The sequence below is a fragment of the Taudactylus pleione genome, unplaced genomic scaffold (assembly GCF_031769625.1).
Source record: "Taudactylus pleione unplaced genomic scaffold, aTauple2 ptg000408l, whole genome shotgun sequence".
Taxonomy (NCBI): domain Eukaryota; kingdom Metazoa; phylum Chordata; class Amphibia; order Anura; family Myobatrachidae; genus Taudactylus; species Taudactylus pleione.
In genome coordinates, this window is record NW_028284810.1 from 5,328,438 (window position 1) to 5,346,643 (window position 18,206).

Below are 18,206 nucleotides of genomic sequence, written 5' to 3' on the forward strand. Positions count from 1 at the left end.
AGATAGGAGCAGTGGCGTAACTTCATCCCAGATGCCCGGAGGCAAGTTATAATTTGGTGCCCCCCTAAAATATCGTGCATATCTATCTATCTATCTATCTATCTATCTATCTATCTAGCTATCTAGCTATCTAGCTATCTAGCTATCTCATATGCACAAAAACAATATAAAATAGCCTTAAGTGGGGTGATTATATTTTGGGCAATGGAGGAGGTGCCCCTTCAGTGCTGGTGCCCGGTGGCAGGCGCCTCCATTGTCTCCCATAGTTCTGCCCCTGGATAGGAGCTGATTGGTTGGCACTTTATATCTCTCCACTTTTGACTCTCTACAAGCTTTGATCAATATCCCTCACTGTCCTACGGATCATGTGCTGTACTACGGAGCATGTGCACAGGCAGAGGAGGGAGGCGGCTAGAGGGGGGATATATACTGTGTGTGTGTGTGTGTGTGTGTGTGTGTATGTATGTATGTGTACATATATATATATATATATATATAACTGCATGTCTGGGCTACTTACAACCAGTGGCCTAGCAGTAGTGCCTTCCCATTGGTAGCGCTTCCTGGCTTCCTGCTAATCACACGTTAGACAGACAATGTTTCTCCCTGTGGGACTGCCAGTCCTAGCCAGTTATTAGCAGAAAGTGCTTCCAATGGTAAGCCGCTTTTCTGCACATGTGCCAGGTTTTTGTGGATTTTTTTCTTGTCCTTCTTATGCATACAGAATAGGGATCGTGCACCACCACCGCACCGGGGGTTTGAACTGCAGCCCTGGCAGCTCCCCCATAGTAAAAAGGTAGAAGCCAGAACTGTTTCCGAATGTCACCAAACCTCATCACAATGCCACAGCACTATCACTCCACTATAACTCGACAAGTGTAAACAATATCATCACTCACAGAGAAACTATTCAGAGGAAAGCAGCACATCCACTGCCTTACTGATATAGATATTTCATGGGTGTGCGGTCACGCTCTAATATACGCGAGCCTTGGGTGATTGAATTCAGGGCTTGAGCGCTCGCAAGTGGGTTGATGGTGGGCTCTGCGCATGCACAGTGGCCGCACTGCGTGTGCACAAGCCCCGGAGGGAGAGAGAAATTCTCTCGCTCCGTGGCTCACTACAAAAGGGGTGGCTGTCGATGTTGATCGACAGCTCACCCGTTTTGTAGGCGTGGGCGGCCCCACTGACATCACCAGTGATGTCAGTGGGAGAGCTTCCGGTTCTATTAGATCCAGAAGCTCTTTGAGGCTTGCGACTACGAGACCCTACCACAAGGGTCTCGTCGCAAGCCCTGATGGTCTCGATGGTCTTCACCATCACGACCATCATCCTGGCCGCTCGCAATAGCTGTGGGTGGTCACCCATAGCTAAGTGAGCGGCCAGGAGGCCGCACAAAAAACCCCCAAAACACCTGATTCAGAGCGAGTGCTCTTTCAGAGCGTCCGTCTCTGAATCAGGCCCTCAGTCAGCATTCGGCCTTGTGCTTCACAACGTATATCAATGCAACTAAGCAGGGGTTTAGTATACGGATTGTGTACAGTCATATCAAACAGAAGGTCTAGGTGAATGTGCCAAAATGATCTTACAATATAAGAGGTGTGAAACATATGCTTTTACTTTGCCGTTTGGCTATGTAGTGTGTCTGGTGAAGTGTGCTATACCTGACTTACAGATTGAGCAGGAGTTATCCCACCAGACTCCCTTGTATTAAATTAAAATTATTTTCTTAAAGCCTTTCTGGTTGAACTACAAACACCAGCATGAACATGAGAAGCACTCTTGCCTTTGTTCCAAGTATCTTGCATATTGTAATAGTAATAATTTCCCCTGTTTTAATAACTATCCAGCTTGCACACATATTGTTAAAATAGAAGAGTGCTAAAGTAATTTTTATAAATAATTTTTTGCCCCTATAAAATTTATTAAACGATGCCCCCATAATATATCTTTTTTTCCATGATCTTTGGTAATCTTATAATCCATAAAGAAAGAAAAATAATTAAAAACCTTATCGGATAAACAGACTTCCCCTGAGGAGCACTCTATGCAAATTAATTAAATCTCTGGTGTATCTGGCTATTTAATAGCAGTCCTGCCAGGAACTCTGTGATTGGCTAAGCGACTCTGCTGATTGTGATTGGGAAGAAACCGCTGCTGATTGGCGGCCTTGTATACAATGGTAATTTCAAGCATCTTACAGTGTTTTCCAATTTTAAAGATGTCCAATGAACATCTGCACTCTTAAGTATGCAGCAGGACAACAGGTATCACCCCTCATTACCTAGTGTTGTTTATAGAACAGGTTACATGCTTTAGCTAGGCTAGTTGAACTGTAGCTATAGATATCCTCAAACTGTATTATACTTATTATTGCTGTCTTTCATTTATAAAATGCTAACATGCTATATAATGCTGTACATTAAGGGTTCATTATACAAACTAACAAAATACAGTTCTAAAAAACACAGGATGTAGATGGATGTGCCCAAATTAGCTTAAAATATAAGAGGTGTGAGGTAGCAGAATAACAATTCTAGCTGTTGATGTGGAATAAATGTCTGGTTATATAATAAAGCCGACTTTTAGAACATACAGGCTCTTTCAGAAATACAGTAGTATTGTACACACAGCAATTCCAAATCAATACAAGAAAAAGGGGAAAAAAGTCACCTATTAACCAGTAACCTTGGATACAGAGAATTATTAACGGAGGGTGGAAAAGGAAGATCTTGAGTGGAATATCTCAGGGATGGTACTGCGACCCTGTATACTTTCTATGTTAATTAGAAATTTGCACAGGTGTTTGAGTAGGGATGCTGCACCTTGACGCAGATGAGATAAACATCTATAACCCTGTTGAGACCCCAGTTAGGAGCTGGGCAAAATGATTAATGCTTTTGGTAGATTGGAGAAATAGGCAGGAATAAGGTGACTAACTTTGATGCCAATAATTATAATTTAAGGCACCTGGGAGAAAAATATATTCAAAGAGAGAATGCATGATATATGACACTTTGTCACTGTCCTGGAATCGTTATTCCAGATTATCAGAGGTAGACACGCGGTGTAGCAGAGCAGCGGGAAGTCAGCCAGGTGTTAGGTCATCTAGCTGAGAGGGAGAGGTGTAGAGATGTTCGTTTTTAGTGCCTGACTAACCATAATGAGTAGAACATTGGGACATTGTACTGTTGCACAGAGTCTATAGTACTGATCCAGCATCATTGAGAACTAGTGATCATGTGAATGAAATGCATTCTATTTCCACTGCAGTGCAGGGACATCGCAAGGAATTATTTCACCTAGGGGGCAACCGGACATTTGCTGACCTTATGAATCTTATTGGTGCCTATTTTTCCTGAGCACCACTTTTATAAATGTCCACCATATCCTATTAAACCACAGCTACTATACCTTAATGTGACTTTTAATACCACTGGTTATTGTATAACTGGAGGTTAGAATAATCCTAACACTTCTTACCAATGCACAGTGTTCTACAAACACAGAGAGCCAGCGACATTGAGAAAGAGAGCCTTTAGAGTCATTATAATTCTTTATATATAAGCATACATACAATATATAATCTACTGGTGACCTTCAGTTCCTGCTTTATATATAACAATCTCCTTTGCTTCTGGCAAAACATAACGCAGCGCATTTCAAATTGCATGTAAAGCAGTTCCCCACAAAGGGTATGCTAAATATGGTGAAGACTTACATTTTTGTGTATTGAATGTGTAGTGGAGCATGTCAAAATCATTTACTTTCTCAAGGGTGGCATATGCCAAGTACATTGTTAATAAACTCTTCTTTTTTTTTTTTTTTCATTCACAGGCATTTTCTATTCAAAACAGGAACAGGGACAACCCCACTGTTCAGCACTGCTACACCCGGATACACAATGGCATCTGGCACTGTTTATACTCCTCCCACAAGACCACTTCCTCGGAACACCTTATCAAGAAGTGCTTTTAAATTCAAAAAGTCCTCAAAGTACTGTAGTTGGAAATGTACAGCTCTCTGTGCCGTAGGGGTATCCGTACTACTGGCAATACTACTCTCCTATTTCATAGGTAAGTAATCAGATCTTCACTGTACAGTATTGTAATAAATATGCAAGAACATCTTGCCAGGCTTTCAGCCAGTATAGGTAAAAGCAGCCTCACTAATCTTGTCTAAAAAAGACAAAATGATTTACACCCTCCAAGTGGTGTTATTATAAAATCAAGTTAATATTTAATTTAGAGTTAATTAACAAGGACAGAGTCTACCATTTATTGCTTTCTGACTGCTACAGAGAAATTAGTGTTTTAATCCAGCAGCAATCCATCTACATATCTATTGCATGTGACCCTATCGTTTTTTTGTTCTATTAATCACATGGGACATACTGTGTGTATATGTATATTTGTAGGTTAATATTTTTATTGCTGTGTGCTGAATAAACATTTGCACTTTCTCAGCCACCAACGTGGACAAAGGGTCTGATTCAGAGATGTACACAAACCCGGTGCTTTGCGTACATCTCTGATTGTTGGGGGTCTGTACATACGCAGAACCCTTTCTGCTCATGTGCAGACTAGGTCCTGCATGATCGCTCATAGTTTCACCTTAGCTGCAGCATGATTGACATGCTGCAGCATTTGGGGGGTGGAGCAGACACAACGACTTTTCTCCAAAAATGGGAGAGTACCGAGCGCAGGGTCTGCATCGCCGGACACAGACTTCCTGAACCCGACTGTCCCAGTTCCGATGGCCAGACTGAGTTTTTCAGCTTATGCAGCCTGGCCAAAGCAGCAACCATCACGACCGGTAATCCGGGACAGTGTCTACAGACGCTACACTCGGATCGCAGATGCATGCAGAGGTGTCTATTTCCTACAGATACCTCCTGCTGCATTAGAATACTTGTTGGACGGTATTGCACAGCTGCTTCCCTGCAATACTATCCATCTCTGAATCAGGCTCAAAGTATGCATCCTCTTATGTTCATCTCCCTTCTCTGCCTGCCCCATTTGCCTAATTTCCTTGGCACCTCCTCTGCACCCTTTCTACTTCTGCTTCCCCCTTACTCATCTCTTCAACATGTCTCTCTATTTTGGTTCAGTCCTTTCCTCTTCCAAACACGTCCTTGTCTCACCCATCATTAAGAAACCCTCTCTTGACCCATAATCTTTCTCAAGCTTCTATGTCTCTTCTTTCCTTTGTCTCCAAGATCCTCGAGGGGATTGTCTAACACTTCCTAACCACATTCCTATCTGTACTCTGCATTCTCAACCCTCTTCATTCTGGTTTCCGTCCCCTTCACTCCATGACCTTCACTCTGCAACCTCCTTCACTTGCTCCCTATCCCACTCAGATTCCAGTTCAAACATCTCACCCTCACATATAAAGCCCTTAATCACAACTACACCACCTTATCTCACCGACCTCATTATTGTCCACACTGCAACCACCTCTGCTCCTTCACTGACTGCTGCCTAAACCTCTATTCTGGTCTACCCTATAAACACCTGACTTCAAGATTTCCCCTGCAGCGCCCACTCCTCTGGAAGGCACTCCCTCACCAAGTACAACTTTCTACCAGTCTCCATAATCTTAAACATTCCCTACAAACACACATTTTTATTTAGTTCTCCTCTTAACTTCTCTCTCATTTCCCCCTCCTCTTTCCCGCCTTGTTCCCAGTTCATATTGCAATTATTTATCCTCTCACTGTAGAATGTAAGCTCTCCGACAAGGCCTTCTTCCCTCTTTTACTTCTCCTTGCAATATCCTTAACACTAGTGTTCCCTGTCATTTGTCTCCTACTCCCTTTTAACAATTTTGATACTGTTTGCTTGCTCACACGGTGGGTACAGGATCAGTGAGAGCTGTTGTGCCTTCGCCCTGTGACTCGCCATTGCCTGCTGAAGCAAGCAAGTTTCTCTGTTCTGCCCAAAATACTAGCACGTATAATGTATATATAATGCATGCTATATTTTGTAGTAGTCACTTGCCAGGTCGGCAGCTATTGTTACTCTCCGTTAGCTGCCCCCCCCCCTCAGTCTCTCTCTCCGCCACCAAACCTCCCCTCGAACACTCTTTCTTGTTTCTGCTCCCCGCCTCCTCCCTCCACTACTGGCTCAAGGTGTTAACAGAACCCGGGAACAGTCCTGTTTATCCAAACAGCCCCCTAAAGGGAAAGGAAAGAGCCAGGCAGTTGGCTAGACTGACAGTAGCTGAATTATATATATATATATATATATATATATACACATATAGATACAGCCAGAATAGCACTCAGACAAAGTAATAAATTGAAGGTTTGGGTAGTGACCCCCTTCTCAAGCCCACACCACAAGAGTAATATCTTTTAGGCTACCTTTCACAATTTATGATGTCTTATATATTTGTCTGCTTGTACAGAAAGATATTTGTTCGTTGAAAAAAGTTAATCACACAGTTTGGTTTGGCAGGCTAGATACGCCGAGTCGACGACATAAGCACACAATTCTTTGAATGTAGCGGTTCCTAACCAGCAAATAGCAGAAATAATGCCCTTGTATTGCAAAGCTGTATTGATCACCATGTCCTTTAATATTTCAATATTTCAGAATACATATTCAACCTCAAGCCATACCTAAGTCAGCATGTATGACTGTAGGCAGGATAATTTTAAGCTCCAATGCTTAAAAAAAAAATCTCAATTACGTGTAGCAGATTTCCAAAATGATTTATTACATTTAACGGAGCTGCCCATTTTCAAATGGTTCATGTGATTGTATAGGCTTCCTGCATCTTTGATTAAATACCGTGCTCCCTCTTTATACCCCCTTCTTATAACACCTCCCTTATTACTATATGCAGTGAAAAAGCCTCACTAGAGCTCCAGTTCAGTTGTGCTGGAGTTTAGCCATACAGTTATCTTATCAGAAAGGGTTGTTCATCTTGTTTATTTGGGTTACAACATAGCTCTCCTGTGCTCTTTGTTCTTATACAGTGGTATCTTGGGAATAAGGTTCATGTCTCTTACTAGGGCTACAGAAATAAACATGGCTGGAAAGAATAAAAGACACCTAGAAAGATAATGCAATTTATTTCAAATTACAATGGAGCATATGTACAAACCATAACATTAAAGTAATTAGAAAGTAGATAACGTCTTTGGCTATTTAGACACTGTGGGGGCTCATGGGTGTACGTCCGTTTAATTAGTGTAAAATACACCTGCTCGTATGTCGCAGCCTATGTCTGTCTATAGACGTATTTGACACTTGAGTTGCGTCTAGTTGGATGATTGCAGATGACCCTCTGAAGCTGATCTTTATTGCTCAGGCCTATTCTATATGATTTTGTGGACGTGTTTTTAAATAATTTTTTCTTAATTAGCTTTTGTACACAAGAAGGAGAAGAGCTCTAAATCTGGTGAAACCTGACATTTTTTATGTACAGTGTGAGGGTATTTTACCTATTTACCAAGCCCCGCAGCCTGCGAGGGTCCTGGTGTCTCCATGGATGGCCATCTCAAGGGGAAGTTATTAACGGCATATTTCACATGGATATGTGAAAAATAAAAAACGTTTATTATTAATATAAAGTGTTTTTTTCTTCTTGAAACTATTATTTAATAATTTTTTTTTAAATCATATTGATATTTGTAAGGAATTTACACCTGGAAGCTAAAGAGCAAGCTCCGAGGTGCAGAATGGACTCAGATTGGCCGGCAATGCAATACCTCTGTGCTGCTGGCCAGTATTTCTGGGAAGCTGAGCACCTCTTAGCTGCCTTGTCAAGGAAACCCCAAAATATGGTCTTTTTGGGCCTATTTATCAAATGCCTTCTGTATTATAGTGTTTTGTTTTCTTTATTGAACTGCAACATAATAGTGAATGCATTTTTCATTGACGAACTTTTCTTGTGCTTATGAGAGGGTTGTGCATTCGTGTATCTGGGTGTAATAACCTATCCTGAAATTGCACCAAGTAGCCTATTTGGCATGCCTTGAAAAATGCGTCTCAACCGCACAATGCAATATTTCGCTCAGTATTTGCGTGTCTTTCACATTGCTTATGCGACAAAAGCACAAGGTACGCATACCCTGCACACTGCCCGTGGATTTGGGTGCTATAGCAGTGCGACAAGGATCCTAATCAGTGAAAAAAAAGCCAAAGACTAGTATGACTGAGCCGTGCCAAGCATCCTGCCATGCAAAATCGCACGAGTTTGCACTGGCACAACTAAGAGGAAAGTACAAATCCGAAGCCGACAGTACACTACAATCTTGTTTGTGTATAGTTGTGATGCTAAAGTGTGAAATTATAAAACTATCTATCCGTGGTGCTATGTCTAAATTGTAGCATCTGTCTTGCACCATATAGTGTAAAAACGATAGGTGAATAAGGACACATCTGTGTGTCTGTCGTAAACCTGGCGCAAATATGACTGGCGCAGAGCTGGATGTATCGTGAAATGCAACCGACTCCGCATAAGGGCATTTATTCACTTTTTATAGCTTATTTTTTTATACATATAAATCCAACTCTGCTTGAGCCACTATGAATTTCCAATTTAATTTAACCTTGAAAGTCTGTAACACATGTTGAATTATATATATTAATAAAGGAAGAAAAAAGTCTTCACCTATTCTACTATAAAACAAGAATCTGCCAAATTCTAGTTCATTTTATGTATTTACCAACTTTCTGTTTTGTTCCTAATGACCAAACCATTCACATTAACTATTAAAATATAATCGCTTTTCCCCATCTTCAGCTATCATTTACTGTAATTTAATACTGTATGTTTGTATATAGAAATATTTTGTACTTACTGAAATTGAACCCTATTTTATGCTAAGTGCAAAGCATAACAAAATATTTACAATGCTTTAATGCGGTGCAGCATTAATATTTAATTGACAATGCAAATGGCTGTTGTGTCAGGCTTGGCGATAACAAAATATTTAATAAGAAGCGAAAGTAGTGGAAGGAAGAAAATAAAATTTAACTCCTTAACATCTGTATCGTCTATGCTCTAGTACTTAATTATCGTAATCATTAGATATTTAGCAAGTACAATATTTGTAGAGTTTAAGGTCAAGCATAGACTACCATAAATTATGTGTGGGGTTCCTGAGGTCTTTTTCAATTATTGTCCTGTATGGACTATCACATTGAGAGCTATAAGGTTATGTAACTTTTACTAATACAACCTGTGCTGTGCCATAGTCTGCTATGTGATGGGATGTTCAGTACAATACATGAGTTATATTCAGTACAATACATAGTTGTATTTTCTATTTAGCTATGAGATCAGCGCAATAATGAATTGATTACTAGTACGGGATGAGTCTCTCATATCCAAATATGCCGAAATATGAAATATTGCGAAATACGGATATTTTTTTAGCATGACTGAGATAGAGACACCTTTGCTTTTTTAATGGTTCATTGTGCACAAACTCTGTTTAAGGTATAAAATTATAAAAAAAATATTGTATAAAATTACCTTCAAGCTGTGTGTATAAGGTGTATATGAAACATAAATGAATTTCATTTCTGTACACAAACTTTGTTTGAGCCACAAAATTATTGAAAATATTGTATAAAATTACCTGTAGGCTGTGTGTATAAGGCGTATATAAAACATAAATGCATTCTGTGTGTATATTTGGGTCCTATTCACAAGATATTTCATTATGGCATGCAATTATTCCAAAATACGGAATATTCCGTTATTCAAAAAACCCCTGGTCCCAAGCATTTTGGATATGGGAGACTCAACCTGTACAAAATTATAAAAAATATTGTATAAAATTACCTTTAGGTTGTGTGTATAAGGTGTATATGAAACATAAATGAATTTCATATATGTACAAAAACTTTGTTTGAGACACAAAATTATTGAAAATATTATATAAAATTACCTGCAGGCTGTGTGTATAAGGTGTATATAAAACATAAATGCATTCTGTGTTTAGATTTGGGTACCTTTGCCAAGATATTTCATTATGGTACGCAAATATTCCAAAATACGGAATATTCTGATATCCAAAATACCCCTGGTCCCAAGCATTTTGGATATGGGAGACTCAACCTGTAATTATCATGTCTGGCATTGAATGGGATCTGCAGCACAAGTTCCACAAAGTCCTGGATTTGAAATGTCAGTACTTAAATTGAAAAGAAGATTATTTCCTATCTCTTCTTTAAATGAGCAATAAGGGTTAAATCCTCTACTGTCTAATTGATTTTTTGTATTACTGTGGTGACACTGGTACCTGATTGTTAGTTTGAGAGTCAGTGCCCTTTTTTATTAAAAATAAATAAATCTATATTCAAGATAGTATTTTACTATTCACGTTACCAACAGACCTTGCCATAAGGCTGTGTAACAAAAATTACTATGAGAATTGCATTTTAGCTTGGCTCGCTAAGCCTCCAACAAAAGATATTATGAAAAAGGCTGTGTACCTTTCTGGAATTGTCTGCCATTTGCAAATCCAGTCCAAACAAGTTATACTCAATATAGCAAAGAGGGCAATGCATTTGCTTTTTATTTTGTCATCATTTCCTGACACATCTAGCTCAGTTCACCCACATTTCTGCAGGCTTTGGGAACAACCTTTTCAGAATAAGTAAAATATGCAGAGTGGGAGGTGATCTTTTCCCCTATGTATTGAAACACAAAGAGGTAACAGATGTAGTTGTAATGTGTATACTGAACAGTAAAAATGTAGCACGCACAAAAATTTTGTCTGAGTCACGTCTGTATTGAAGCTGAGCCAGTGTAGTATATTACAGTGCGTATGATTAACACTGGAACGCCGAATCACATACATGAGTTACGATTAATGTAGCTCATATGAATTGAGAAAATGAGCATGATACTGTGATGCATGCACTAACACGATGTTAGAGATGTGAGGAGTCCTATATACTGCATGGCATAATGATTAAACATCATGCAGCACGGTTGGTGAAATGGTTTGCATTGTAAGCGCTAATGTAATGGGTTTGATGCACACCACGGCCCTAACAGTGTTGAGTTTGGTACTCCAGTTTTCTCCCACAATTTAAAAATATACTGGTTAGTTAACTGGCTCCTGGCAAAAATTAACCCTAATGTGTATGTGTGTGAGTATACATGTGGTAGGGAATATAGATTGTAAGCTCCACTAGGGCAGAACACACTTGCCGACATTTTAATTCTCCTCTCCAGAAGAAGCCTGGATGGAGAAGCGGCTGACCATGTTGGGGGCGGGGCCACGCTCTTTATGTCATTAGGTAATTGTGTTGTGTCATTTTACCCCTCCCTCTTGTTACGGACTTGTGATTCCTGGAAATTATCTCCCCATCCTGCCCATTTCACTAGGAAGTGGACGGGATATAGGAGATTTACCCACTCTCTGGGGGTGCGGGGGACTACCTGGAAAATCAGGAGTCTCTCGCAACTTCCTGGAGAGTAAATATGGGGCTGCTGTGAATGGCAAAATACTCTATAAAAGCACTGCAGAATATGAGTGCACTATCAGGAGTGGTTTAAGACAGTAGGGGTCCCATGTGCAGACTCCGTGCGGGCCCCCTCCTCTCTGCGGTGCAGTAGATTCTGGCACCGTGCCAGTCTGCAGTGCACACGCAGGTCTCTGGAAACATTGGCCTTCATTCAGAGACGGCCGTACGGTCTACGACCGCACGGCCACCTCGATGTTTGTCAAGTGCGCATTCTCACGACGGAGCCGGCTCCTTCGTGCGCATGCGTGAGACCCGCTACGACCGACAGCGCCGGTCGTAGCGGGTCTCTTTCCAAAGGGGGCGAGCTGTCGATGTTGATTGACAGCTCGCCCCGTTTGGAAGGCGGGCCGGGGGAGTGACAGCCCAAATGGGAACGCCTACTGTTTGGGGGAGGCCCCACTGACATCACTAGTGATGTCAGTGGAGAGCTTCCGGCTCTGACAGAGCCAGAAGCTCTCCAGGGCTTACGACAAGTGAGACCCTACCCTAGGGTCTCGTCGTAAGCCCCGAAGGTCGCGATGGTCTATGACCATCGCGACCATCACCCTAGCGGTCGTTAAAGCTGTGGGTGTAAACCCACAGCCTAATGACCGAAACAGAGGCGGGCAGTCAGGATGCAAGCGGCCGCCCAGTTTCTGAGCGACCGCTTGCATCCTCCGACCGCCTCTGAATGAGGCCCATTGTGTGTACCCATTATAGATACACCAGTGTGCACAAAATAAATAACTGGTAATAATAAATAAATAAATATGTCATGCTATATTTCCGCAAATTAAAATCTATTCAAATCCCATTTTCAGACCAGTCATTGAATCAGTTCTGAATGTTACCAATTCAGTGAATAAAACAGATTATTGGTATATTATAAAGAATTCTGCTTGATGTACAGAGGATCATTCATTTTCTTGTCATACTTGGAAATAAATCTGTTAGACATGGAGATCTGTCTGTTTGGACCTTTTCCCCTGGATAAACTTCACAAAGTCAAGTATATATCATTGTCATGAAAAATGCTTAATCAATACAAGACCATCTATTTTCCAGTAGGTCTAACAGATAAAAGTGATTACCTTGCCACATTTGCTTTAAAAGAAAGAAACAGACATTCTTGTATTTTAAAGAAAATACCCCATCAGTTGTTCATGGAGCTCTAGGACAGTATATCACAAAAACTGAATAGCATAAAATTAAGGGCTGACATTTAACTCTGAGGATCAGTACTGTAATATATAGGGATTCGGGTGCTGTTGGCAAGGTAAAGGACTTTATAGCTGTCACGACGTCATGTGTGCTGTCCTTCTGGGCTTCAATATCATGAAGGAGCTTGTAGGAAAAGGCATGCCTAGAGTAATCAATAGAGAGCCTTTCCCAACGTTAGGCAGCTATGGGTCACCCAGGGGTAACATTTGTGGCATCGCTAAACCATGCAGCCCCTCCCTCATCCATCACCCCTGGCAATTACCATCCTGGCCAAACAGTATTTACGGTCCTACTGTGGATGGACATTTGGGCACCAGCTCTTGAGGTCTCGCTTAAACCCATTTGCACAAGATGCCATGTGTGGTCCTCTCCACAGATCCCTCTTGTATAAACCACTGCTACATATGTGTCCTCATAAACTATTGCTGCAGTCGTGACAAGCAGACCCTCTCAGAGCGACAGGTACCATGCTTGTCTGCTTGGGTCTTTTTCACCCGCAAATGCGTATTAGTAGCAATGCAATGCGCCTAGGAAGCTCCGGGGGAGAGTGCACGGATTCATCTGATATGTGGCACCTGTATATCTGTGTGCGACTGAGTCTGAATCTGCATAGAAAGTGCTACAGTGCAGCTGCCACAGATTTATTCTACATGTAGTTTCATTATGACCATCTTTTTGCACTTACCAAATGAACTAATAAATATTAAACTCATTTAGTCATATATTTTAATCAAATATAAGTGTGGTCTCTGATATTTATCATTATTAACTTAACGATTCTTAATTTATAGACCACTGTAAATCCATTAAAGGGTAAAGAAATTAAAACTGAATGGTATGATGCAGAATTGCAAATGGCTAGACTTACTATAATATGGGATCTGTCTTGTACAGATTAACAGCCCCAGTTCCTAAGGGATAGGTGACATGAGAAATTGCATTACTTATCCTCTCTATAGGAAGTTAGTACTTCTTAACACCTTTGTTATGCGTAGAGATTGATTCCACTATTCACTAATTCTGTACAGTTTATATCTCTATGTGTATCTGAGACGCAACTATTATCCGTACACTGTCATTCCTATTATCTATCGCCGGCTATAATTATATAGGTTCAAAACAGACACCTGAGGTAATTCCCCTCATTTGTAGCAAATTAGCAAGGTTATCTCGCTGTGAATTACACTCCGAGACAGACGTTAACACTGGACCCACCAAACACTGGGGATTTCAGGTTTACAATGCCACAAATCGGGCGTCTTATGTTGATAAGAAAAACATAATTGTTTCAAGCCGTTAAGCACTTTTATTGGAAAATATTTTACTGTTGAAATGCTCACTTTTTTTTTTTTTTATTCCAGCCATCAGAAGCGTTTTGGCACAGCATGATGAAAATCTGCTTTCTAAAAAACGTTGGCAGACAAATTTAACGAGTTTGTTCTTTGACACACTAACAAAGAATCTAAAACAGATGGAAAGATTGTGAGCTCAAAATGCAGTTCAGTAACTGCAAAAGCAATGGCAGTTTTTCTACTGGCAGTCCCCAAAAGCTGGTGACACAAAAGATGTTATTGCAAAGACAAGTGGAGAAGACAGATATAAAAAAAATAAAAAAATCCTACAGACACAAGAACTGTCAGTGTGATAAAATAACCTTAGAAATCTGGCAATTTCAACTATGTTATCTTTCCAAAAAGCTGCGATCCACATTTCTTAATTTGATTCTTCATTTAGTTCTGTTAAAACTTTGAAACATTTTTAAGTTGGTGTTTATTATATATATTTTTTTTACATTATTCAAAATGCTTAAAATTTGAATTTTATTAAGAGGCAAATGATATCTTAAATCATTAAGACATCACATGGTTTGCGCAAAACATTTAGCAAATGCACAAAAGCAGGAGAATTCTGATCATTTTTGTATGCCCTGCTTATGTAGCAATGGTTGTAGGATGAAAAAGATTTGCAAATACAATTATTTAACGTCACGAGTAAACATGGCGATTCTCCAGTTTTGATATACACAGAATGATGAAATAAGAGATGGAGGTTCTGTAAGGAATCATAATCAGCCTTGTAACTATGAGAGCTATATATACAGTGACATAGGAAGCGCATGAAGGTGTTGCCTTACTCTTAGCTTACAATTCTAATATTGTTTTCCGTTCTGTTAGCTAAGAATAGCTCTATAACTATTTTTACCGGATTACCCAAATGAATATAAAATCATTTCCAAATCTTGATTTATTTTTCTGCTGTAAATAAAATAAAAAAATATGGGAGAGATTAATCAAAACTTGGAGTGAGATAAAGTGGAAAGAGATAAACTACCTACAAACGATGGTTTGGTGGATGGGGCAGTCTTGATAACCGATCTAAGCTGGTTTAGTCTTTTTAAAGGTTATGCATGATTATCATTCAGGTCCATACACTTAACGATAATTAATCAAACCAGTCGTTTGCTCTGCTGGTTTGCATTGTTAACGTTCAGTGTATGGCCAGCTTAATGCTCTTCCTGGGGGCAGTAACGCTGCTTCATCAGACTAAAGAAAGAAACCCAAATTCTTCTGTAGTTGGCTAGATAAAGGAGGAGGTGCAGATCATGAAAGTCCAGGCTAGAGTCTCTTAGCATAGGTCAGCCAAATTTTCCAAAACAATAGTTGATGTTACTATTTGAGTTATACACTTTGTAAACATGTTGAGGTGTCCCCTTATGAGGGGGGAATTCAATTAGCCCCAATAATTTTTCAGGGGCGGAAAACTGTACTTTTCCCAATTTTTAAGCTTTAGGCAATTCAATTAGAGCCCGTTTTATGCACCTGAAAATGTATCTGCGTGTTGTACTTTTGGGCGAATACACATAGGTCCATGAACTTATCACAGATTCTATGTGTTGTCTAATAAACACCCATTCAAAGAAGTAAAAAGCAGAGTATATCAGGGTGTACTCTTTGGATCAATATTGCAGTGTTCTATCGTTCTCTGTAAATTAATATATAAAATTCAGTACATCTTTATTAATTATATTCTTTAAAATAATGTGTTCAAGAAAGAGGCAAAATATTGTTTAAAATCACATATTGTATAGTTAACACTAGGGAACAAAAAAAATATTTTTTTTTCTTGCCAAGGATTTAAGATCGGTGTGAGAGTACTCGCAGGTCCTATTTTCACATTAGATCTTCGCTATAGCTGAATTGGCTCCAGTTTTCAAATGAATGAAAAATTTTAAAATTAAATTCATTCTCCATTTGAAGTACCTTACTAGTCTAGGCCGCTTTACTTAACAGAATCGACTTAGTTTTGCTTTTTTAACAATTACCCTCTTTCAACAATAACAAGAATTTGTTTTATTTGTGATAACGTAGCTGGTAGTCATGTTTGAGACACATAACACATTCATATCTCCTCACTAACGCTGGGAGGAGGCGTGGCCAGTGCACTGCTGAGCCTGCTGGGACATCCTCAGACCACAGCCACGCCTCCTCACAGCATACAGAGAGGAGCAATGGAGAGGACCGAGTGATGCAGTTAGCACACCTCCTGTTCCTTTGTTCGGCCCTCTCTCTGTCCCACCACAATTTCCCGCCATTTGGGCTTGTTTTGTTTAGTACATCCTCGGCTTTTGTTGGGAGTTAGCAATGAATGTATGAAACAAAATGTTTTTGCCGTAAAAATGAGTTATTCTCGGAGACGGTGTACTAATGACCCTGATGTTTTTTGTTATATCTGTGGCAAATATAGTGTTGCAAAAGAAAGATAAAATATAACTGTATTCGTAAAACAAGCGTATAAGGCTTATTTTGGACGTCACATAAGCCAGCAAAACAAGATTTGGGTGCCTCACAAAGTTTGTAAAACCTGCGTGGAATCACTCTGCAATTGGACTAAAGGTGATCAAAAAGGACTTAATTTCGGCATACCTATGATGTGTTGTGAGCCAAAAGATCACTTGAGTGACTGCTATTTTTGTGCTGTAAATATGAAGGGTATGAATCGATTTAAGAAACACAAATGTGAATACCAAAGTATGCATTTTGCAAAACAACCGATACCACATAGCGAAGATTTACCTGTACCATCACTCAGTTCTTTGTGCGAAGTTGAATGTGAGGATGTGGAAATGTTCATTTCATCTAGTGCAAGTGACAACACAGATGAAAGTGAGTTTGAAGAAAGTTCCTCTACTCCAAAAAATTTTCTCAAAAGGAACTAAACTTTGTGACTTGAATTTATCGAAAAAAGGAGCTGAGCTTCTAGCATACAGACTTCAAGAAAAGCACTGTCTTGAGCCCGATGTCACTATAACATCGTATCGAAATAGAGAGCAAGCCATACTGCCGTTCTTTAGCCAAGATAACAATCTTGTGTATTGCAACAATATTCCGGAACTTCTCCAGATGATGGGCTTACCAGAATATCGAGCAGAAGACTGGTGGCTCTATTTGGATCATTTTAAAAGGAGCTTAAAATGCGTATTACTGCACAATGGGAATAAATTTGCGTCGATTCTTATCGGTCATTCAACAAAACTTAAAGAACAGTATGAAAATATCAAGTTAGTCTTAGAAAAAATTGCTTATTCTCAGCATCAGTAGTCTGTTTGTGTCGAATTAAAAATGGTAAACTTTCTTCTTGGGCTGCAAAGTGATTATACTAAGTATCCTTGTCACATATGCTTATGGGAAAGTCGTGCAAAACAGAAGCACTGGCAGCAAACTGTATGGCCTCTAAAAGAAGTTATATCTGTAGGAGAAGCCAACATTATTCATGAGCCCTTAATTGACAGGAAAAAAATCATACTGCTGCCTTTCCATATCATACTGGGTTTAATGAAACAATTTGTAAAAGCATTGGACAAGTCAGGCCATTGTTTCACGTATATTTGTTGAACATTTCCATCTCTAAGTATTGAAAAATTAAAGGCAGGAATTTTTGACGGCTCACAGATATGGAAACTGGTGAAGGATCCAAATTTTAAAACATCTTTGACTGAAACCGAATCTGAAGCATGGCTGAGTTGTGTCTGTCATTCAAAATTGTTTAGGCAACCACAAGGCAGACAACTATCATGAATTAGTCCACAACATGCTAAAATGTTTTGAGAAAGTAGGTGCCAACATGAGTATTAAAGTACATTTTTGTACAGCCATTTAGATCACTTCCCGTCCAATCTAGGAGATTTAAGGGAAGAACAGGGTGAATGGTTCAACCAGGATATTCAGGTAATGAAAGAAAGATATCAAGGAAGGTGGGATCGTCACATGATGGACAATTACTGTTGGAGTCTGCAGAGTGACTGCCCACAACAAGTGTACAAAAGAAAATCCTACAAAAAAAACAGTTCTCATAGCTTCCTAACACTTATGTATGTAATTATCCTGTGTCTTTTTCTGACATTTTACTAATCATATTTAATCAGAATAAAATAAATATCTTTTTAACTATTTTTAACATTGTATAATTAAATTTTTCATAAATATTAAAGACATATGCATATCTCATAAA

General features: G+C 39.6%; 1 protein-coding gene across 1 annotated transcript in view; it reads left to right on the plus strand.

The window, feature by feature from the left end:
• TENM3 (teneurin transmembrane protein 3) overlaps positions 1 to 18,206 on the plus strand; it is a 776,836-nt gene that overhangs the window by 524,918 nt on the left and 233,712 nt on the right. Inside the window, exon 6 of the mRNA XM_088446965.1 lies at positions 3,838 to 4,076. Coding sequence (XP_088303091.1) covers positions 3,838 to 4,076 — 239 coding nt within the window. The remainder of the gene's footprint in view (positions 1 to 3,837; positions 4,077 to 18,206) is intronic.